The sequence below is a fragment of the Labeo rohita genome, chromosome 17, assembly GCF_022985175.1.
Source record: "Labeo rohita strain BAU-BD-2019 chromosome 17, IGBB_LRoh.1.0, whole genome shotgun sequence".
In the NCBI taxonomy this organism is placed as follows: domain Eukaryota; kingdom Metazoa; phylum Chordata; class Actinopteri; order Cypriniformes; family Cyprinidae; genus Labeo; species Labeo rohita.
Window position 1 is genome coordinate 13,181,393 of NC_066885.1, and position 24,766 is coordinate 13,206,158.

General features: G+C 35.2%; 1 protein-coding gene across 3 annotated transcripts in view; it reads right to left on the reverse strand.

Annotated features, from left to right (window-relative positions):
* hspa12a (heat shock protein 12A) overlaps positions 1 to 21,157 on the reverse strand; it is a 48,311-nt gene extending 27,154 nt beyond the window's left edge. For 2 of the 3 annotated variants that reach the window (XM_051133137.1, XM_051133135.1), the window contains exons 1-3: positions 20,852 to 21,157; positions 1,599 to 1,675; positions 1,255 to 1,382 (exon numbers count right to left, since the gene is read on the reverse strand). In XM_051133137.1, coding sequence (XP_050989094.1) covers positions 1,255 to 1,382; positions 1,599 to 1,675; positions 20,852 to 20,891 — 245 coding nt within the window. In that variant the 5' untranslated portion in view covers positions 20,892 to 21,157. Of the gene's footprint in view, positions 1 to 1,254; positions 1,383 to 1,598; positions 1,676 to 20,122; positions 20,225 to 20,851 lie in introns of those variants that run through there. The other variant, XM_051133136.1, reaches the window with a different exon arrangement.
* Positions 21,158 to 24,766: the final 3,609 nt, after the last annotated feature.

The following is a 24,766-nucleotide window of genomic DNA, read 5'->3' on the forward strand; positions in this document are numbered from 1 at the left end:
GATTTTATAGATCTGCTAAAATTTGACTATAATTAGAAAATGGCAATTTAGCTCTTTAAAAAGTTAATTCTTAAATATTTTGGATATTTTGTTATGTTATGCACTAAAATGTATACATATTACACGTCTAAATGCATTTCGAGGGCACTGTATAATCCGCATTGCATTACAAAAAACAAGTCAATTAACAATTCTAAGCTAGCTGTAATTAGTTGTAATAGTCCATAAGGTTTCATCTTATCAGAGTTAATCATTTTGGTCTCTATAAACAAAGTAAAAAAATGACTCAGGGATTCTGTGGAATCAGAACAGACTGGGAGTCGATCCTTTCATCTCTTATTAACCAACTCAAAGCAGCTGTCTTCTTGACTCTAAACAGATTTGGTAAGAGTTTTGTGAGTTTTTAAAAGGAAAGCTGCGTTTATGTAAAGATTAAAGGACTAGACTATCAGTCCTGCCCAAATAATCTCAAAGGCCTTGGGCTTTTTGTCTTGTGTGTGTAAATCTCTAGCAGAAGACCAACCACAATTCGAATTAGATTTAGCTCAGTGTAACCAGATATCAAATATGTGAATATTTATAGTAAAGACACTGTCTATAGATGCACTTGTGCTATTTAACATAGAATGCTATTTCTAACTTTCATAATGAGTCTAATGCCTAAAATTAAGCCCACATGCCCGTTTGGCCGGGAAACACGTGGCTGAATCTGCCCAGCAGGTACTCTGGAGAGCTGACCTTAGAGTCAAAGGTCACATGACCATGTAGGTCAGGTCAGGGTTACAAAGCAGCTGTGGGTTTACCATCATATAAAACACACACTAACATTAGACCGCTCAGACCAGTATATATACGCAGTGGGACTGTACATATCTAATCATTTTTAATGGGGCAACTAAGTGCCCAGAAAGAAAGACGCCTGTGAGTTTAACTGAAATAGAGACATGTCCGTCTAATGGACTGACAATCATATTAATGTCTGCAGAAGAGATAAACTACGCAGAGTAACTACAAAACCTAATCTGTTACTTCAGCAAGGAAAACAATGAAATTACTTACTAAAATTATATAATTATTACAATTTTTTTATTTACTTCAACAAACAAATAAAAAAAGAGAGAAACAATTACTTAAAATAATTAGAATTTCTATTTTATTTTTAATGTTTCTTTGTGGGCCTGTTTATATCTCATTTTCTCATTTCTTTCACATGTACACTCCCCCTGCTCCCTCTCTCTGCGCCTTTTTTCTCACCTCATAGTGTGAATGCACTCTGGCTCTTTAGTGAAGGCGTATGCGTAGCCACTGGAGGTGGTGCCAAAGTCGATGGCCACCACCACCACATAGGGGTGTCTCGTAGGCTCATCCTCTTCGGAGTCCTTCTGTAGAAAGAAAAGAGGGAAAAGCAGAAGTGGAGGGAAAATGAGGGATATGGAAAGAGGGAGAGAGATGCTCTCAAGAATATGTCAAGCATTAAATTGTTTCATGTAATTGCAGCTCAGTGTAAATAAGATGTTCCATTAAAGCCACATTTGCACACTGGACATTTCCTTCGTGTAATGGGTGACGTCATGCTGGCAGTAAAAAGCAGAGTTTACCAGTATGTGTGTGGGGGAAAGTGGCGTGATGCCTGGGTCGCCCATACTCTTGGCTGGAGATGGAGTGGCCATTGCATCTGTAATGAGAAAGAAAGAAAGAGCATTGAGAAAACAAACATGCAAACTACAAAGACAAACCTACTGTCATTTTAATAATTTTGCTTACAGAGAATCAGAATCAGAATCAGAAATCAGAACAGCTTTATTGCCTTGTATGCTTATGCATACAAGGAATTTGTTTTGGTGTCACAGGCTTCCAGTGCACAGAGACGACAACAACAACAACACAGAGAAAATAACATAAGCTTATGGTAATACTAATAAATTCAAAGGGATGGTTCATCCAAAAATGAAAATTCTGTCATTAATTACCCACCTTCATGTCATTACAAACCCGTAAGAACTTCATTCATCTTCAGAACACAAATTAAGATGTTTTTAAATGAAATAAATCCGAAAGCTTTTTGACGTGCATTGACTGATACAGAAGAAATTGTTACTTCCTTTCTGCGCCTGGAACATGTTAGTTGCATTGCTTTTTGTGTTCCAAAGATGAACGAAGGTCTTACGGGTTTGGAACGACATGAGAACGGGTAATTAATGACAGAATTTTTATTTTTGGGTGAACTATCACTTTTGCCTTTATACAAGCAATTTTATTCTCAATGTTGGGTTTTCTGTTGAGAAACAATGGATTTGAGATTGTAAATCCATCTTTAAAATCTTTATCTTTTAATAAAACTTATTTGACAAAAGAGAAACACTGGATTATGTTGTGGCTTTATTAATGTGTAATTCGGCAAAATTTTGCTGGCAAAAAAAATTCAATGTTTATTGTCAATAGTGCAGCAAACAAACTTCTTTTGGTAAATCCACGTTACAAATTTTAACCTGTTGCTATATCTTTCACGAAATTCCTGTGAGCATTCCTATTGAAATGACTGGACTTCGCTTGAAATTCGCCAAACCATGGTAAATGTAGTCTGGCGTAGTCTGATGGCACCTGGGAATCCTGGCCGCTATGAATGTCTGACATGTAAAGCAACCAATCATGTTTTGTTTTGTGCCACACCATGTTTAGGAGCATGGAAAAGTCACCACAGTAATAGACCGTTGTGTAAAACTCTTAGTTGTATTTTAAAGAGTCTATGCCACAGACTTTACATATGTCACATACTTTTTGAAAATCAAGCGTTTGCTTGATCCTGATAAGCACTCATTAGGTGCATTTCCATTACATATTTGCATAAAACTTTTGTGATATTTTATAAATGTTGATTAAAAAAAATTGCATTTACATTAACTGTTGTTATGCAACCACAATGTAATTTTTCCCTCTTGTGATAAGTTATGACGACCGATGTTGGTAGGTTTATGCATCTTTAGCAAAGCAGCGAGTTTAAAAAAAGCGAAAAAATAAACCTGTTTCCAGTGCAGTTTTGCAAAATATCCTATTTTAAATGGCCTGAAAAACCATCTAATACAAGCGTAAACACTTATATGGGATATATGGGAATTTTTGTGACATTGACGTGTTTGCATTTGGCGTATTTTCAATTTGCGCAATTTAAAGGGTAAGGCAGCTATTGTCACATGTGGAAATGTCACCACAATAATTGGGTAAAACTCTTGGATGTATTTTAAAAAGTCTATGTCACAAACATTACTTATTTCACATATTTTCACATATTTTTTGAAAATCAAGCATTTGCTTGACCTTGATAAGTGCTCATTAGGGGCCTTTCCATTACAGGTTTGCACACAACTTTTGTGATATTTTCTAAATATAGATTAAAAAACCTATTGCGAAATGACGGTGTCACATTAACCAATGTTATGTGACTAAAATGTAATTTTTTCCCTCACAATAAGTAATGATGACCGATGTTGGTAGCTTTATGTATGTCCCTCCACACTGGCCATTATTTTTAATCGAAAGAGACATAGACCTGTATCTTTAGCTAATCAGTGCGGAGAGACTTTTATGCCAAGTGAGCTGAAAAAGCAAAAAAAAAAAAAACATTCATGGCATTTCTGTTTTCAATAAAAACTTGACTTTGTTTAGCGTCACAGCATCTTTGTTTCCAGGCGGAGTGTTAAAGTACGCGACACATGCATCCCAGAAATCCTGTACAAGTCAACCAATCCAATGACGACTTTGAAACTCCTCAAACGTTTCCAATTTTATGTGTTGTATGCATCAGACGTTCAGTCACCGGTCCATGGGTGTGACGTCAGACGCTAAGACTACGGTAAATGTGGCTGCACATTTAGTCTATCAGCATATAATCTGATGTTTCACACAATTCTAAATATAACAGGTTCTCAATGTGTATGTTTTTTTTGTGGTCACGTGGATGTTCCTCGGTTTTATGTTGGGTCATTTGTAACAGGACAAATTTGAGAACCATTTTTTGTTTGCCCTAAAGAAACTATACCAACCATAAATTTTTGTAATGCCTACTGAACTTCAAAAAACCTCTCAAAATCCATTTAAATGGCATCGAAAGCACTCTAGGGCTCAGTTTCATGGTCACAGATGGAGAACAGGCCTAAGTGGCACCATCAATGGTGATTTTATCACCAGAAATTATTTTCAGTGGGAACGAGACTTAAAAGCCTCAATTAATGTTCAGCGAATTTGTCTGAAAGACCATTCATTTGGCCATACTTTTTTTATAACATCGCTTATGTCTAACATTTTACATTATTTGGTCATAAAATCATCAAATCCTTTAAGAGCTTTAGACCACTACAGCAACAGCTGCTCCCCTCCACACTGACATTTGAATCGAATTAGAGGTTGTATTTGTCCATTCCCGTCGTCCTCATTAGCCGAGCCTAATAGCTTCGCTAAAACACTCGGATGCTGAGCACCCTGAACGCTAAACGAGCGCCCGGGTTCCTCGCTCGGCGGGACGCCGCGTTTTTCTGAGCGTTCATCCTTTTTTCCCGCCTTTACCCCATACTGAGCGCCGGAGTGAACAGAATGAGCGTGGCGCTCTTCAGCGAGTAATTACGGGTTGAGTGACTGGCTACCTGCGGCTCGCACTTCATTTCAACCACTCACCGAGTACACACGCTCCAGCTACCGAGATTGATTTTAAAATGGGACAATGGAACGTCAAAATCAATACTGAAGGAGTAAAATGATTGTCTATAATGATAAATGCCTATAAGTGAAGTGTTATTCAGAAACACACACTTGACCGTCTTTTTATACTTTTCCGCGAATGGATTTGCGGGTTAAAGGAACTTAAGTTTGTTTACATGGCAACACGGCTCACTGTACGGGGACTTCATTATAACACATTAAAGTTGCGCGAGGGTAATTACTCGACGTCAATGGCGACCGTCTCCCTGGCGGCTGATTGAGAGCTACTTGATTAGGCCTGTGATTGTGTTTATGTGTGTGTGTATTACATTGCTTTTCAATGAGGCTCTTTAAGTCACAACAGAGAATCCAAACATGTGTGGGAATTGGAAAGCAGAAAATGGGCATAAATGGTGGAAAATTACTTGCATTATGGCCAGAGTGCGAAACGGACCAATTCCTTTGATTTTCCTGCTGTTTTAAAGACTTATTTACACATAAGCATGACAAGGAATTTATCTGTAGACTGGCCTGACCTGAATAGATGTGCCACAAATTATTGTCAACAAGAAAACGCACACATATATATATCTAAATCAATTCTTTTACTCAGAATTGGCTGACATAATGAGCTGTTTTAACACAATATCTACACAACAAATAAAATGATATATTGTCAAGTTGTTGGCCGTTGTTTAGATATGTTATTATTATTGGGTGAAGTTCTGAATGATTTGCTCGGCAGGTTTTTTGCAAAAGTTCAAATCCAGCTCACATCTAAAGTTTCTGAAAACAATGAACACAAAAGGACTCTTTGAATGAGGCAATCGCACATGCTAGTGCTGTTACATATGCGTCGATTCAAGCAGCGGAAATAAACAGAAATCAGAGAGAGGATGGAGAGATGGCGCGAAAAAAAAAGTAGGGTATCCTGTTTTCACCCCTCCTCTCGTCCGCATGAGAAAGGGAGTGAACGAGCGGGTGTTCAAGCTCCGTTCTGGAATGTTATACAAAATTCTGACAGGAAGCAGGGGGAGTCAGAGGTCATACCTCCTCTGTGGAATTACAAATTCAGAGGAATTCCAAGAAGCTCGGTACACAGAAATAATAGAGCTAAGAGACATATGGACCAGTCACATCCACAGACAAAAGTGGATTTAGGTCTGGAATCTATTGTCTATAAAATATGCAACACTGATATATATGAGTCAAAGTGAAGAGAGAGAATCAGGGGTCAGATATGCTTTCAAAATATCAATTTCCTATTTTTTTTATTTTGTATTTTATTATTAATTATTAAATAACCAAAAAAAAGTTATGTGATTGGGATTTTTTTTTTTTTGCCATTCTCAAACTGCATTCCTTCTTTTGCTTTTCTCCTGCTCCTCACTGAGGAACTTTTATTTCCTTTAAGGTCACATGCCTCAATTCCCCAGACAAAAGAGGATAAAAAAGAAGGAAAAAAAATTATTGTAGAATGATTTTCCAAAAAACAGAAACAGAAAGAAAGAAAGAAATTGTTTGGACAATTTTCATTGCTTCATTGCACCATTATTTTCATTCTCAATGCGAAAGTCAGGACTGAAGTAGGCCAAAGGGACTTTGGCAAGAGTGAGGGAAAAACAAAAACAACAAAAACAGAATTTTTTTTTTTTTACTTTTATTTCACATCCTACCCAATGTTGTCCAATGAAACAATGTTTATATTAAAGGCTATGAAAACAAATATAGTGAATGTAACTATGTAGGCTATGCTATATACACTACCAATGTTTTTGGACAGTAAGATTTTTTTTTACATTTTTTTTTAAAGAAGTCTCTTCTGCTCACCAAGCCTGCGTTTATTTGATCCAAAATACAGAACAGTAATAATGTGAAATATTTTTTTACTAATTTAAATAACTGCTTTCTCTTTGAATATATTTTAAAATAAAATTGATCCTTCAGAAATCATTCTAATATGCTGATTTGCTGTTCAAGAAATATGTTATTATTATTATCATCAATATCTAAAACAATTGAGTAAATTTTTTAAGGATTCCTTGATGAATAGAAAGATAAAAAGATATTTTTTTTTAATAAAAAGCTTTTGTAACACAACAAATACCATTCAAAAGCTTAGAGCCAGTATAATTTATATTTGTTTTTGGAAAAGAAATCAGAGAAATTAATATTTTTATTTAGCAAGGATGCTTTAAATTGATCAAAAGTGATGATCAAGACATTTATAATGTTACAAAAGATTTATATTTCAGATAAATACTGTCCTTCTGAACTTTCTATTCATCAAAGAAACCTGAAAAAAAATCTACTCCGCTGTTTTCAACATAATAATAATGTTTTTTTGAGCAGCAAATCAGCATATTAGACTGATTTCTGAAGGATCATGAGACTCTGAAGACTGGAGTAATGATGCTAAAATTCAGCTTTGAAATCACAGGAATAAATTATATTTTAAAATGTATTCAAATAGAAAACTTAAATTAAATAAAATTAAATTTTATTCAAAAATTAAATTAAATTTAAAAATTAATAAAAAAAAAATACTTTACTTTTAATTAATACTGTACTTAAAAATACAAATACACAAATAAATGAAGGCTTGGTGAGCAGAAGAGACTTTAAAAAAACATTAAAAATCTTACTACCCAAAAACTTTAGACTGGTAGTGTATTACGTCCAAAAAAAAAAAAAAAAAAAAAAAAAATCACATCACATTAAAAAAAAAGTAACATTAAAATCGAAATACTTAAAAAAAAAAGAAAAAAAAAAAATCACTGTGTATTGATATAAATGGTATTGCCTCATACTATATCATTTATTAACCTCATTAAACTCCACGTCATCTTGAGAAAAACTTTTCAGTGGCTCTATTTTGAGTTTATGTTTATATTAATCAAATATTTAACAGATCATTATGAGAGATACTGGGGTTTAAATGTTAGTTAAAACTACAAGTGCCTTTAATTTGGTTAACAATTTTATGAACGTTTCAGTGACTCAACGATTCACAATGATTTTATTAACAATTCACACAGAGCGAAAGCACAAGCCAGTCCCATCTGTAAAATATTACATCTCTGGATAATGCATAGCAACTGCTCCATTTTGAATTATTTGATTTTTTTCACAGTTTAAATCAAATCTCACCATGCCTGAGACAAATGGCCGCTTACTCTGTAACTTTTGGGTTTGAATGTTTTCCAAAAACAATAACCAAATGCAGAGATAGAGAACAGCGAATTCATCATGATGTCAAGTTGAGAATTCCCTAGTAAGTGAAACCAGATCAGCAAAAGCGGAAAACATCAAATTTATGCATATCTCAAGCTGTAAAACAAGTGTTGTTAACCAGTTTTAATAAACTGTATTACTCACTAGAACTTTCCAATGAATTCTGTGTGATTACGGTCTACAGCTGATTTTTTTTTTAGGCATAAGCTAAACACACTGAGCTCGGTTATGTACTCCAGCTAAACAAGCCGCCAACAGCTACCGAACCAAGCCGTCTCAAAGAGGGGCCATTGACAGGGCAGGACTGCTCCAGTTCACGTGTATGTGAAGGTCCATTCAGAGACGCCGCACTATAAATGCCAAGAACCAAACACAGCCAGCCGTCCCCTCGCTCACACTCACTGTCTCCAGCTGGCCCTATTCACTCACAAACACACACTCATACACAAACACACTAATAAACACACACATTCATACACAAACACACATCCCACACACAGAGGGTGAGAGAAGCTGCTCAACAGCTGCGACTGCCGCAATCTTATTAGTCTCCCTCTCGGTTAGGGTTGTCAACTTTGGTAGGGGAAAATTAGGGACACTCTCACTTTCGTCATAGGAAAATAAGGGACACCATTTCAGATTTCAACCAACCAGGTTACAATCGGCCAACAATTAAAGGGATAGTTCACCTAAAAATTTAAACTACCCCATGATTTACTCACCCTCAAGCTATCCTAGGTGTATATGACTCTTCCTCTTTCAGACGAATACAGCTGGAACGCCACTATCTCGTGAACACACATACGACAGTTAGCAGAAGCTAAAGATTACGGCTTATAAAGTTTTAAATATGGATATCTTTCTTACACAAATACATTAATTCACTTCAGAAGGCCTTTATTAACCCCCTGGAGCCATGTGGAGTACTTTTTATGATGAACAGATGCTCTCACTTTTTGCTTTAAAATCTCAACATCCATTCACTGGATAGTTCCGGTCCTTGATTCTGATTGGTTGAGCTGCTTTCAAAGCTGTTGTAAATTACACTACTAATTACATTTTACATTACAAATTACATTACACTTGCAACCACAACTGTTTCTGAGGAACTACATTGTTTGGCGGAAGAATGTTGTTTTTATTAATATCACTGCACTTTATTTGCTCTGTTTTATTTGGTAAAACCTTTTATAAAAGCAATAAGCCCCGTGAAGCCATGGTTTACAGTGAATTAATAACAGCTCAGAGGCGTTGTTAGGCACAATGCAAAGCAATAAGCCCCAAGAAGCTGTGGTTTACAGTGAATTTATAAAACGAATAGTTTCGGTCCTTGATTCTGATTGGTTGAGCCGCATTCAAAGCTGTTGTAAATTACTCTACAAACATACACCTTTGTTTATTTATGCTTGTTGCTCGGCAACCACTATGTTACAACCACAACTGTTTCTGAGGAACTACATTATTTGGCGGAAGACTGTTTTTATTAATATCATTACACTTTATTTGCTCAGTTTTATTTAGTGAAACCTTGCTACGTATATGGAATAACCGTTGTATAAAAAAAAATTATCCCTGTGAAGCCATGGCTTACAGTGAATTAATAACAGCTAAGAGGCGTTGTTAGGCACAATGCAAAGCAATAAGCCCCAAGAAGCTGTGGTTTACAGTGAATTTATAAAACGGATAGTTCCGGTCCTTGATTCTGATTGGTTGAGCCGCATTAGAAGCGGTTGTAAATTACTCTACAAACATACACCTTTGTTTACTTCTGTGCGTTGCTCGGCAACCACTTTGTTGCAACCACAACTGTTTCTGAGGAACTACATTGTTTGGCGGAAGAATACTGTTTTTTTTAATATCATTGTACTTTATTTGCTTTGTTTTATTTGGTGAAACCTTACTACATATATAGAATAACCATTTTATAAAAGCAATAAGCCCCATGAAGCCATGGTTTACAGTGAATTAATAATAATTAAGGGGCGTTGTTAGGCAGGACGTAAAGCAATAAGCCCCAAGAAGCTGTGGTTTACAGTGAATTTATAAAACGGATAGTTACAATCCTTGATTCTGATTGGTTGAGCCACATTCGAGTGCCACAATACTGCATCAATATCAAAATTCTGGGTGATACCAATAAATCAATGCTATGGCCATTAAACAGCTGATATTACATTTCTGTAATATTTATTCAAAATCAATTAAAATATGCTATTTTAAATGCTGCAAGTGAACTTAAAAAACAGTGTTAGATACAACATGGAAAATGGATATTCATCTTCAGATTACATTAAACAAAGTTATCAGATTATTAGTAATATTACAGATCAACTTTGAGGAAGCATTAAAATGAAATTTAATTTAAAAGTATCATAAATGGGCATGAACTAATTAAAATATTCAATGTATCAGCTAACACCAGCATTACACACAGGAAAATTACAACACTGTTTAGTTACTAGATGCTAAAATACAAGACAAATTGACTATAGAATACAATTCTGTTGGCATAAATATGGGCTGATTCTGTTTGATACTAGACATAATGAAAATATCAGAGAGTTTCAGACACAGACAGGCTAAATAATACGAAAGAATGTGTCTGTATGATTTCCTCTCATCTCATAATGCTGGAATGTAAAATTCGGAAAAAAATTAGAGGGTTTGGAGAGTGCAGAAAACTCCCATTACATTACCAAAGACATAGAGCAGACAAGTGTTTCGACATCTGCATCTACAACTCCGCCACACCCCTAAACCGCAAGCCATAAATCATAAATAGAATTACAAATGCTTTTAAGATTGTTTAGAGAGGCATATGACGCATCATCTCATCCCAACAGCCACCACCCAAATCAATGCCAGTGTCCTGCTACCTCAGACACATGATACATACTGAGAGAAAAAGCAGGAAGTGAGAGAGCATTGATTTTTGCAGCGCTGAACAGAGCTGTAACCAGCAGTCATCTACACAACAGAGCAGCTTTCTCTTTGCAACGTTATACCAGTATACCAGAGAGATCAGAGTCACCTGTGAACTCAGCAAGATCCAGCAGCTGTGTCAGTCAAACGGAGCTGTGTAAGCTCTTTGGGATGATACTGCAAAACTGCCATCAGTTCACTAGGTGGGCTCAAATGAAAGACATCAGGATTCATTCTCACAGTAATCGTGTCTGTCTGGTGCAAACGACGGACGCTGATTAAATCAAACTGTTCTGAGTTGCAAATCTGTCTGTGCGATATTGATTCACACAGACTGAAGTTTACCTTTTTGATCAGGTAATAACATTATTTTGAAAGAAATTAATACTTTTCTTCAGAAAGGATGCATGAAACTGATCAACAGTGACGTTTATAGAGAGTAGGGATGTGTGATATTATTGAACAGATATCGGAATCGGCCAATAATGGCTTTAAAGCTAAATATCGGCGTCGGCCCGATATGAAAAATTATGCCGATATGTCTTGCCGATAAGAGGAATAACTCACAAGTGCTCAGGGTGTGCTAGTGATTAGATCATGTCAGCAATGTGGCTCATTCTTGAAGCAAAGTTTTGCCTGAATTATGATTAGATTCGCTGTTTTGGATCACTGCATTTAATCTGAGCATAAACATACAGAATGAGGCGTTGGGTGTGTGATAGAGTAAACAGTAATAGCAAGTGCAGCACCAGCAGCCTCCCCCGGGTCCTAATGCCCGTTCGGTAAAGACTTTTAATTCCATAGGGGCGCTGCTGATCTACTTCTAATAAAATGAAAGTAAAATACACATTTAGACTGTGTTTCCGATTAAATAAAGCAGTAATTGATGTCATAAAATCATGAGTATGTTAAAAAAAAACAAAAAAACACAAAAACAATCACAAACATGACACTTGTAATTAAATATTTTTTTTGTTTAATAAGTTACATTTTTTAAACAAATTATAAGCTCTAAAAGATTTTCAGAATTTTTACAACTCTTTTGCTTTAAACCATCTACAAACATTAAATCTTAAAATAAAATGTTAAGGTTACCATTGCATTTTTCTGAAACAACAACAAAAATGTAAAAAATGCAGCAATTGATATATATATAGTTATTTTCAAAGCTGCAATGTATTGTCAATATAAATAAACTTCATTATTGTTTATTAACTCTGACAAATAAAGTCCTTGTTAAAAACTAACCAAAATTAAAAATAATTTGCTTCCAATTTCTGCACAGTCGGTATCTGCTATCGGCCAAAATTAGTTGAAATTAGAAAAATATCGGCAAAAAAACAATATTGTGCATCCCTAATAGAGACATTTATAATGTTGCAAAAGATTTATAGTACATGTTCTTCTAAACATGTGTTAAAATTTTAACACAGTTTCCACAAAAATATTAAAGGGATAGTTCACCCAAAAATGAAAATCACCCTCAAGCTGTCCTAGGTGTATAAGACTTTCTTCTTTCAGACGAATACAATCAGTGTTCTATTAAAAAATGTTCTGGCTCTTCCAAACTTTATAATGGCAGTGAATGGCTTAAAATTACTCGGGGGTTAATACAGGCCTTCTGAAGCAAATTAATGTGTTTGTGTAAGAAAAATATCCATATTTAAAACTTTATAAACCGTAATCTCTAGCTTCCGCTAACTGTCGTATATGCGTTCACGAGAAAGTGGAGTTCCAGCTGATGACGTAGGCATAGTATAAGACGCTTGTCTTACACAAATGCATCGATTCACTTCAGAAGGCCTTTATTAACCCCCTGGAGCCAGGGGGATGCACTTTATTGCACGTTAAAATCTCAACACCCATTTACTGCCATTATAAAGCTGGGAAGAGCCAGGACTTTTTTTGAAATATAACTTTGATTGTATTTTTCTGAGTGAAGAATAAACATTACATACATAGAGAAAAGTATGGAATGGCGTCTAATGACGGCTAAGATCGGCATGCTTTTTTCAGCAGGGATAGATAGTAACAAAAATGTAACATGAGGAAACATGAGGTAAGTATGCTTTCTGAATGAAGGTGAATCTACTGGCTAATGTAACCTGGGAAAACACAGACAGTTTAGATCTAAACTGTCAAACGTGCGCCGACTCCTAGTGAACAATAAAGAAAGACAGACTTTTGAAAGAGAGGAAGACAGCCCAAAGTTGAAAGTCTCTGTATTTGTATGTGAACTCACGCACTTGTTGTGTCTCCGTAAGGAAATTCTAAAAATGGCCACTTGGAGTTACAATAGTCTTCCTTCCTGTGCATCTGGTTTTGGACAGCCTGATTACAGCTGCTGCACAAAGCGTAAGGAAAACCTCTTCAACTCCAACAATCACAAATGACACAATCCACAGTAAATGGTCAATCAGCAACTTTCAATAGACCACGATTTTGCTTGAAAAACATTTCGTTCAATGAATGTTCCGCATTCAAAACAAGCCAAGCTCTACCATCTGTGACATTCTGTCAATCACAATAAAAATCATTTTGATTCATTTGAAAGACTATAAAGTGACGTAATACATGTTAACATCAAGACTCGCAAGATGACACTGCTTCCTAATCTTTTTTTTTTGCTTTAAACAATGGAAGTCAATGGTAACCAAAACTGTGTGACACAATTATATTTTTTTCTAAACCACTCCTTTAGTTTCTACATAGCTTAGACTGAACAGATCTTAAATTAGGCCTATTTCCAGCTCTATTCATCCAAAATCCATATAAATAGTCTAGATTCCTGCTGTCATGCTCTGAAGGTCAGACTAAGCTTAGCGTAGTACACTTGAAGTACATGCTTCCCTGTAATGCCACTCTATAAGCTACAGAGGATATATATATCTCTTCATACATCTCCCCCATTGCCGCTGAGACTGAAGGCCAGACACAGCTTGACTGGATTATTGGCATTTCTCTCCACGCTGGTGGGGTCGGTTTCCTCACATAGTGCAGTCAAGCCCACAGGGAATTCACTACAACGAATCAAGGCTTCTTGGCGGCATGTAAATGCTTCTTTTCACGCCCACCCTTTTTCTGAAGGCTACAAAAATAAGACCACATTTTCACATTGATGCCATCTGGTCTGAGGCAGCACAAATCTGTCAATAACAGTCTGTGATCTGGCTTTTTTCTATCCAACCTGAAGATACATTCATCTCCGAACTGTGACTAACAACTGTGTGGCTGGCCACACCATCTCATCAGATACTACCGAAAGAGGTATATGAATAATTCAATCATATGTGAAATTATTCAAACCCATTCCAAAGCAAAGCGAACCACCAGCAGACCTAGTAACTCTGTTAGAACTGAACTGAATTAGGTCATAAAACCCACATTTGCTCATGCAGGTTATACAAACAAACATCTGCTTTTTATTGGTCTGAAACAGCGTCACGAATGGAATGTCACGGAAATTGGAAAATTTTGGATGAATAAATCAAAAGTAGGTCAGTACACGTAAATCAAAACGCAATATGGACTAGTGTGAATATTAAGCCACAAAAATACTATTTAAATATAAATGCTGCATGTTCTGCATGTGGTTTCATTTACTACACACACACTGAAGCACGTGTTACACTCGTGGTGTTTCAACCTCTGCCGCCTCAATATATAGAGAGTACATGAACACGTAAACCAACTCTCTAGAACTGCTCTGAGAGTCACTTAATATGTATTTTATTGTTTTTTTATGAGAAAAACTATTGTCATATCATATAAAAACAGAAAATTAAAGGTCTTCACAGCAACCTGTCAAAATAAAAGTTCTGTTTAACTTGAGGAAGAAATAGAAATATATTACTTGATGTAATGATGGTACTACTACTAAAAATTATTATTAAAACATTATTTTTACCAAAACAAAAAGAAGAAAATATTTACCAGAAAAATGTAAATACACAATATTGTATTTCTGAAAAAAATAAAAATAACAAAAAATAAATGTAATTCTTTATAAAATAAATAATTTTGAGAGGCTTTTGATTATTAAAATATAATGAAATCAATATAATATTATATTATTACTATAAAATTATAAAAGTATTATAAAATATAATGGAATCAAGAAAATTAATGGAAAACAGAATTTGGAAAAAGAATTTAGTTTCTCAAACTAAATTTGAGAAAAAAAGTAATGAGAGTTAAAAGTAATGTTTGTTAAACTTTTAATAAATTATAATTAAATTGTGTTCATGATTTCACTTAATTAGACATGTTTTTCATATTAATATTTTTTTATTTAACCATTAACACAGTCTATGTATGTATGTATATATATATATATATATATATATATGTGTGTGTGTGTGTGTGTGTGTGTGTATATATATAACAAAAAGAAGAATAAATGTATATATATTATATATATGCTTTCAACATATTACAGCTACTTTTGTATTTGAAGTTTGGTTTGATTTGATTTCAGCAGTAACAACAATAATTAATCATGCTTAGAATTTAAACAAAATAAATTTAATGAATTGCTTATATATACTGTTAGACGGCTGTTCAAAAGTAAGATTTTTTAAGAATCTCTAAAGAAATGATTACTTTCATCAAGTAAGAACACACTGTTACTTAAAAACATAAATAAACCCTATTATTTTAAACTTTCTAATCATCAAAAAATCCTTAGAAAAGCATTACAGTTTCCAAACACAAATGTTTTCAACATTGATAATAATAATAAATATTGAGCACCAAATCAGCATATTAGAATGTTTTCTGAAGGATCATTTCCAAGAATAGATCACATTAAAAAAAAAAAAAATAGTACTGCAATTCTATTTCAAAATATTACTCTTTTTACTTTATTTTTGATCAAATAAATGAAGCTTCGGTACACATAAGAGACTTAAAACATAAAACAAATCTTACAAAAACATCTCTTAAATTCACTTTAAGGAAGCAAACACAGCTCTTAATAAACAAGTTAATTTGCTGAATATCACAGATGTACAGCATGAGAGCATATGCGCTGGGTGGAGTCTGCTTGGCCTGACTGACTGTCTCTTGGCAGACACATATTGTAAATAAAAGCCTGAATGTATGTAAGGGGTGCTAAAAAGTGATTTATTTTCAGTTGTGAGGCTTCATATGGGTTTTTAATGTCACACCCCAAAGGCGTAACATTCTTATGATCGCATGGACTGTCTGTTGACATTAAAGCTGCCCCTGCTCCCCCTTCCATAACTTCCCTCTCCTTCCCTTTGGGAACCGAGGCAACCGCAGCTAATACCTATACCATGACGTAATGCCAGAATGGAATTTTTGGGCTTTTGTGAGTGTCGTAGCAGGCTTCCAAAAGTCCACATCATTCACAGCACGTTTTTCAATTAAATAGAAAAAAGACAGCTTTCCGTTCCATCTGCAAGTTTTCCTGCCTCAGAACTCTGCAGTCATTAAGATATGAATTTTATCTCCAAATGATTTAATCTCACATAAAAAGACTTTCAGATGCAATTAAAGCCTAAAAAGGAAAACTAATTTTGGAGATCAAAACCTTGCGCTGATTGTATTACAGAAGAACTCTGAGAAAGAGCAACAGCGATCGAGAGAGAATGAGAGTGAGTCCGACCTACACAGATGCTGACCACAGACAGCACTCATCAAATTAAGCCGTTCTAAGCGAACGTGTGTGTGAAGCTAAAAGCCATTGAGCTGACCTCAAACAGAGACGCTAATGGCTCCGCTTTAAATTACATCACCCTGTCATCTTCCCTCTCCAAACACACACCCAGGGACCCAGACACCCCCTACTAGCTGAGCATCTCCTAGACTGCAAGGACAAGCCTTGTAATTTACTCACAGAACACGTGATGGAATGCAGAAAATACTGCACTGGTCAACAAAGCAAAAAATATATTTCCATTTTTGTGCATGTGAAGCAAGTGAATAATTCTTTGCTCGTTTATTTCTAAAGACAACTATCATATTCTCTCCTCAGCCATGTGTCTCAACTATTTAAACAGATGTGGATCCACATCACATCTTGTGGCCACACCCTGACTGTGGACATTATCTCCGCTCTCTTGGTCACGTCATACTGCTGAGTCCAGATTTAATGGTTTCTGGGTGTGGAACTATGCATGTGTTAGTTTGTGTATGTTTGTTAAACATCTGTGTATTTGGTGATACCTGGTCACAGTTTGTGCGTGTTTGCATGCATGAATGCTGCAGACAAGCATGAATACCCTGTATCCCATCCATGCTGACTAAGCAATCCTGCCCCAGCCACGTGCATCAGACTGTTTAGCTGCACCAGCCAGTGCACTGCAACCACTTTCACCATTGCTGTCAGCCTCACTGTACTCCGAGTGCATGCTTGCCAAGAAAGAGATGCTATTGTTTGGCACATGGTCACAAATTCTGATGGATTCCATAATAAAGGTTTAAAAACACTTGTAATTATTATTTTTTGAATGATTTATGGCAATGTCATAATTTGTAATTATTATGTCAGTTGTTGTTAGTTTAGTACACAAAGTTAAAATATATTTTAATTTATTTTAAGTAACAAAACAGGCTTTTATGGTTTACATTTTTAAATTATTTTTCAATTAATTTTATAGCAATGTGATTTTAGCATCATTGAAATACTATTATAAATACTATTATATTTTACTTTTAATTTTAGTCAAAGTTTTACCAATTTTGTTGTGTTTTTGTCATTTTTAGCAGTTTTTATATATATATATATACACCATTTTTAAGTTTTAGTTACTATAGTACACAAAGTTTAAATAAAATAGAGAAATACTGCCTTGGCAATCAGCTGAAAAAAAAACATTTTTAGATTTAATTTCAGTTAACATTTATTTTCTTTCAATTAACAAAATAGGCTTTTATGGTTTGAAATTTTATTAAGTTTATTTTTCGAATGATTTTATAGCAGTGTGATTTCAGTATCATTGAAACACTATTATAGTTTTTTGTTTTAGCAATTTTGTTGTATTTTTGTAATTTTCAGCAGCTTGTGTTTTATATACATATACACACACACACACATTTTTTATTTTTATGTCAATTTTAGTCATTTTAGTACACAGTTTAAATAGGTTTAGATTGGCAACTAGATTTTTATTTCAGTTAACATATATTATTTTTTAAATGTTATTTTATTTCAAGTAACAAAATAGTTTTTTATGGCTTTAATATTAGTTTCAATAAAAGTTAACTATGATAACCCTGATTATTGGTGTACATTTTACAAGAAAATACTAATATACATTTTTCTACTTTACAATTTTACTTTTAATTTAACTTGTTAATTGTCATTTCTTTGTCATTTTTTGTTGTGAAAGTTATTATCAATTTCTGAGTAAAACATTCACATTTTTTGTGAACTTTTCCTAAACCAAATATGTAAAATGCCGACTGCACTCATGCACTCAGTGTGACCACTGCACATCGCAACAAACTCTCAACTGGTTTTATTCACTCTCATTGGGGCGGTACCTAAAGAGTCCATTTTGGTACCTTAAAGCTACATATTAGTACTTAAAGTGTACATATTAGAACCTTACAGACAGTGTACCTTTTGAAAAGGTACTGGCCCCAGTGATAGCTTCTGAACCTATATTTCTTAAAGTGCCATGTATAGAATATTATATACTGAATTATTTTTACTGCTCAGAGGTTAGATGCAAAGCATCACAAACAAAAAGAAGCTGTACAATGAATAAAGCATCAAACAGCGATTAATGAGAGTTTTAGAAACTTTAGAAAAGATTATATTCCTAAACTTGCATTAAATCAACTAAAGCACCAATTAACTTCAGGATCTAAGCAGAGTGAACATGCATTAGGAAATATATCTAAAGTCTGAAAGCCATATTTGTTTACATAAGCCCTCCACATGCAACACGCACGACTACCCATCTAATAAACCATTTCTGGGTCTAGTCTTCTCTTCTGTACCCGCCTCTAACGCGCTACCTATGAGGCCTTTTCCCCTTTCCTCAAACAATGACTGCTTTATACTCCAGGCCCGAAGTGCCACCGTGGGAATGTGCTAAGGGGGAGGACATGTTTTTATTCTGCTGTTGGCACCCTGACCAGAGACTGGCGACGCAAAGGTTAAAACTGCTACACACAAATACTCAAGGCAGAAGGTGTGGACAAATTGTCCATTTAAAGACATTACGGAGTTAATTTGCACATTTGAACAGCCAAATGGTGCAAAAAAAAAACATTTGGCAGCAAGTTCAATGTTCCTATGCAAATTTCCTGGCGTGGTGCAATTAGCACGTCAGTGTTAGATCTGCAACATCCTGCTCCACTTAAAACGTTTACAATCACACATGTCAGGGATTCGATTCTTTCGGATAGTTCTTTTCGAAGAACGGTTCACAAATGATTCAGTGGTACGATGTAACTGCGTCATCACGTGGTCTGTGATGATTATATGCTCTAAATTTAAAATGTTCAATTAATTTGTATAAAGATACATTGTTTATCAGCATTTAGAACCATATTCCATGATATCTTGTTTTTACAACCATCACGTTTTAACAAGATCAATAAAACTGTCACACAATCAAGTCAACATACGTCTAGTACGTTTTATTTATACATTTGCAGCAATTGAAGTAACTTTTCGATCCATCAGATCAGCCGGTTCTTATAGCGAATCGATTCTTAATTCAGCGAGTCAGTTGACTCAGGATGCGCTAGGCTTGTAAGCGAATCAGCGTTCGTGAACCGGTTCAACCAATTTTTAAGGATTCGATTCAAAAAATGATTCAAGATTGGTTCGAAAAGACGGCAATGTCGTAAAGATGTTACGCATCTCTCTCCGAATATCACCTTGATGCTGTCTAACGATGTTTACTGCACAAACAAGCTGTGGGAAAACATGCTTATGATGATATAACACAGATGTTATTGCTGTGTCAGAGATGCGCCCCTCCTGAATCACATTACATCACATCAGCAGTCAAACTGGCGTCCTTCCTAAAGGACAAGACAGCAGCATGTGCTCGTTTACCTTCCAATGCGCAGACCTGTCAGAAACACGCCAAACCTTGAAACAAGCAACATACATATCCGCGCTACTGAGGGAAATGCTGTTTTGATCCCAAAGCCATGCTGTAAACAGTCGCAATACTACATTTCTCTGCAGTGCAGTACGATTATTCCGTATTAAAATCGTTTTAGTATGCGTTATAAAAGTATCTTTAAGCTCTGTGGTGTATTTGGGTCGGTGGTTGAGGAGCCCTACCTCGTTCCGGCTTCACCTGGGATGATGATGATGGAGCGTGCAGACTTTTGCTGCATTGACTCAAAGCTCCCAGGAGCGAGACCACGTGACCCAACTCTGCACCGCTACTATCTCAGTCATCCAAGTCTACACTGCGCTTTTAAAGTCAGATGCAGTTTTTTCCTGACGAGGGCATTATGCCATAAGAGTCGTGCAGGGATAAAATCTCTTAATAATGTTATTGAGATGGAATATAATTTTTACTTCCAGTACAGACTGCATGCAGCACGCAGTAAACGTGCTTTCCAGGAATGTTACATTTACAGTAAACTGCTAGTTGTGGTTGTTATCAGATCATATTACTTTTAACGATAATTCACCATAAAAAACAAACACACAAACACAATATTAATAATTTGATATTATTTTACTGTCAAATTACGTAATATTATTATAACGTACGCCTATATGGAAACTTAACCAACTGACCATTTTTATTGTAGTATTTTTAGATTATTTTCCAGTTAAAATTAACATATAAACATTTTTACAACCACAAAATAAAGCTAATCCATTACAATGAGACACAAATGTAGGATTAAAGGCTGTGTGTGGATTTGTCTCAGAGGGGTTTGTGAATAATCACACTTACAGTAATGATATCATGTGTGCTCTGACTCTGTGGGCGTTGATAACGGGTTGCACCGTATAACAAACTGCTCAAACGATCTTAAGTGGGATTTAACTTACCTGTTATGATGTCGTCAATCACCAACTCTTTCTCAGTCATCCTTAAAATCTTCAAGTTTTCTTATTCCTGTTCAGATCCAACTTACTGTCTAACTTTTTGCGCGGCTCATTAGAAAAGCTCCCTACTTCTCAAGTATGCTTCCCCCGTCCCGTTTCTTCACTACGCTCTCACACCCACCAGATTTCCGGCCCAAAACTCTTTCAGATTAACTCTTTGGAGCGCATTTAAAAGAAAGTATCTCAAGTTTGACCTACAGTTGAGTTTTTCTCAGACTGCCTGACACCCAGAGAAAGGAAGTGTACCGATCCAGACTTTACGTCTGTTGGCTCGCCATCCCGCCCCGCCCTTCAGCTCGACTCCATGTGCAAGACTAATGAATACAGTAACAGAGTAAACACAGGCCTCTGTGAACTAATGTGACACCTAATTAATTCTCTATAGCTATTCTTATCTCTATATATACTGTGAGGATAAAATACAATGTAATACATTAATTGTGTTGTAAATAGTGCAATATTTGTAGCCTACACCTTTTCAGAAGGTACTAATATGTACAATTTAGGCACTATTATGTACCTTTACGGTACTATGTACTATCTATCTATCATTAGGCTTGTAGATATTACTGTTGTGTGGAAACTTTTCAAATATCAAATAATATCCCATGGCAATTGCACACTGCCAAATAATACTTCATCCCTACATAGTAGCCTACTGCATGGAAAATAATATTGTGCAGGCTTATGTAGTACTGTCATAGATTAATAGGGTGACATAGGTTTTAGATGCACTGAAATGATGCCTCTGTAGATCTGAGGAGGAATTGTTTCTTTTTATTTAACATATGAGTGTGATCTCAGCCAGGGTGGAGTTTACATGACAAAGGCACTGGAATATTCATGATATCATACAGAATGTAGCAGAACACATGCGTCTGTCTCTGATGTAGACATGTTCATTAAAAAATCTTTTGGTGAAACATGAACAAACATTTCACTTTGCACATATGAAGAGGTTACTTTATGTCACTGACAGACAGAAAACGTAAATTCAGATTTAAAGATACATTTAGCCTACATTTTAAGCATATGCATTTATTTATACAAGCAGTGATGGCTGTTTACTAGGCTAGACTAAATTTCAGTAGACTATGGCAGTTAGAGGAGGAAGCCAGTGTCCTGCGTTGGTCAGGTCCCCTGGCATTGCTAGGTTATAAAAAGGCTCAATGCCCCATCTAGTGGTCAATCTGAATTTGACCCACAGGACCCTAAACCTGCCAATCAAACCCCAAATTTGCATTGTATTAACATAATCCTAATCCTAATCTAAAATATTTTAAAATGTTCAAAGTGTCCCATATATATTTTGTTCATATTCATATGTGCTTCCAAAAATTGTTTAGAAACGTTGAAGGAAAAAAACAGAAAATAAAAACAAAATATGTTTAGTCATGGCTATATGAAAATAGTCATATTTCTAATAGATGGTTTTCTATTTCCTGCCTTGCACAACAATGTATTTTTCTTGCTGTTAAGATTCCAGTGAGCTTGTTTTAACACTTTAACCATCACAAAAATTGGAGTGATCCTGCATCAATACTAGATTTCAAAATCTCAAATCAAATTGCTGCCCCATTTCTGTTAAATATTAGCTGGAACACAAAAAGTAGCTGAAGGAGTCATGTCAAACCGGATAGCAATTATTTATTTATTTAACATCAACTGCATAAACACATCAGTGTGCTTTCACTTTTGTAGGAACATTGGTTTACAAAGTACTGTGTGTTGCCTTTAAATCGGCCCTTTGATGGTCTCTGATGATAACAAACCATGTAGTTCAATGCACTCTTAATAAAAACAGTTTGGAAGCTATTTTTAAGATGTTTCCAAACATACACTATTATATACTAATATGCTGCAAAATAGACTGGTTTTTGTTTGTGTTATTAACCATATGATAATTTTGGAGTTTACTTATATTTAGGCCTTTGTTCAGGAAATGGATATATCAAGGAACTTGTTGGATAGAAGTCAGAATAAAATGTATTTGTATCTTGGATACTTTTATGAAAGGAGATCATTCACTCTTGTTAATGACCTCCTTTCATATGTGACCCAGGACCACAAAACTAGTCTTAAGTAGCATGGGTATATGTGTAGTAATAGCCAAAAATACACTGTATGGGTCAAAATGATCAATTTTACTTTTACGGCAAAAATCATTAGGATATTAAGTAAAGATCATATTCCATTAAGATATTTAGTACATTTCCTACCTTATATCAAAATGTATTTTTTGATGAGTAATATGCATATCTGGACAAATTTAAAGGTGATTTTCTCAGGGTTTTTTTTTTTTTTTTTTGCACCCTCTGATTCCAGATTTCGGTCAAATATTGTCCTATCCTAACCTAACACACCATACATCAATGAAAAGCTTATTTATTCACCTTTCAGATGATGTACAAATCTCAATTAAAAAAAAAAAAGATCCTTAAGACTGTGTTTGTAGTCCAGGATCACATATATGTAACCAAAATACAAACAATGGATATCATTAGAACATCACACAGGGAAAGACCTTCCTCACATTATTGTGGACCATTCAGATCCCACTTATGACAAGCTATTATCAAGTTATATGGATTCAGCACAATTATGCTGCTGCATGACTTCTCATATCAAGACAGTCTATTTAAAATCACACAGGGAGGAAAGATTGTGACTCATCTTGGCTTGGATTAGTATTGCACTTGATGTAAAACAAAAATCAGAGTGCAAGATATACATCACTCTTGATGTCTTCATAATAGTAGGGGGAAAAAAGTTGTTTAAAGTTATAATACATGTGCAAAAATATTTCCTCAACAAGACTTTCAATACAAAATGTATCGGAAAATAGTATTGCTAAATTAATTTAAAATAATTCAGAATAGGCTGTAAGCCTGTGAAAATAAGTAACCTGTGAGGAAGAAAAATCTCCAAAGCCTTGATGTTGTGACAACATGCCCTCAAGTCCACAAGGGGGAAGTGTTCATACAGAATGTCAAAACCGGTATACAACACCTTAGACATTTTCGGTTCACCACTTTCACTCTGATTTACATTTTTCACAAGTACAAATACACAATAATTAAAATTAAGAAAGAGTTAAGAGTGTGACAGTAAGGGATATTTATGCCTATGAACTGCAATGGAAAGTTATATTAGGCTAAATTACATTGTTTTGCCTGTGCGTGTAAAGTAATTAATAATATTTTAAGGTAATGAACTACAATTTAATTATTGTGCTTCAAGAACAGTTGTAATCTGTTGCTGTAAACAGAGTTCTCTCAATCGATTGGCTGGTTGTACTAATCCTTGTTGCGCCCATGTCGTGCGCAAAGAGATATTTAAACACAGTTATAACAAACACAACTGTTATTTCACTATGCTGAACCGATTAATTATCAATCCAACATACCACAAAAACTCTTGAACACACACACACACACAAAAACTCGGAGCTCTTTTGGTCCAAAGACTTGCGCAGCGTTACGCAAAATGCGTGGCTACGTAACTGACTAGAGCCAAGCTCATTTGCAGATTCATTTACGTTAGAGAAGTCCGGTTGTGAAAAGAAACATTTTTACACTACTGAACACAATTGGTAATGTTGGCTCTGTGGATTAGAGACTGTACCTAAGTGTTAAAATAGCTACAACGCGGATGGCTACAGTAATAGTCTGAGACTTAAGTTTAAATGCTATGAGTGACCATTTCGCGTTTATTAATTTCATAAACGTTTCACTATTAGGCCAAACCTTTAAATATCAACCATTAACAATTTAATGTAATTTGCATGAGTCACCTGCTTGATGTGAGAGACCCTGTAGAGTTCTAAACGTAATTTGCAGACTACATTTCATACTTTGA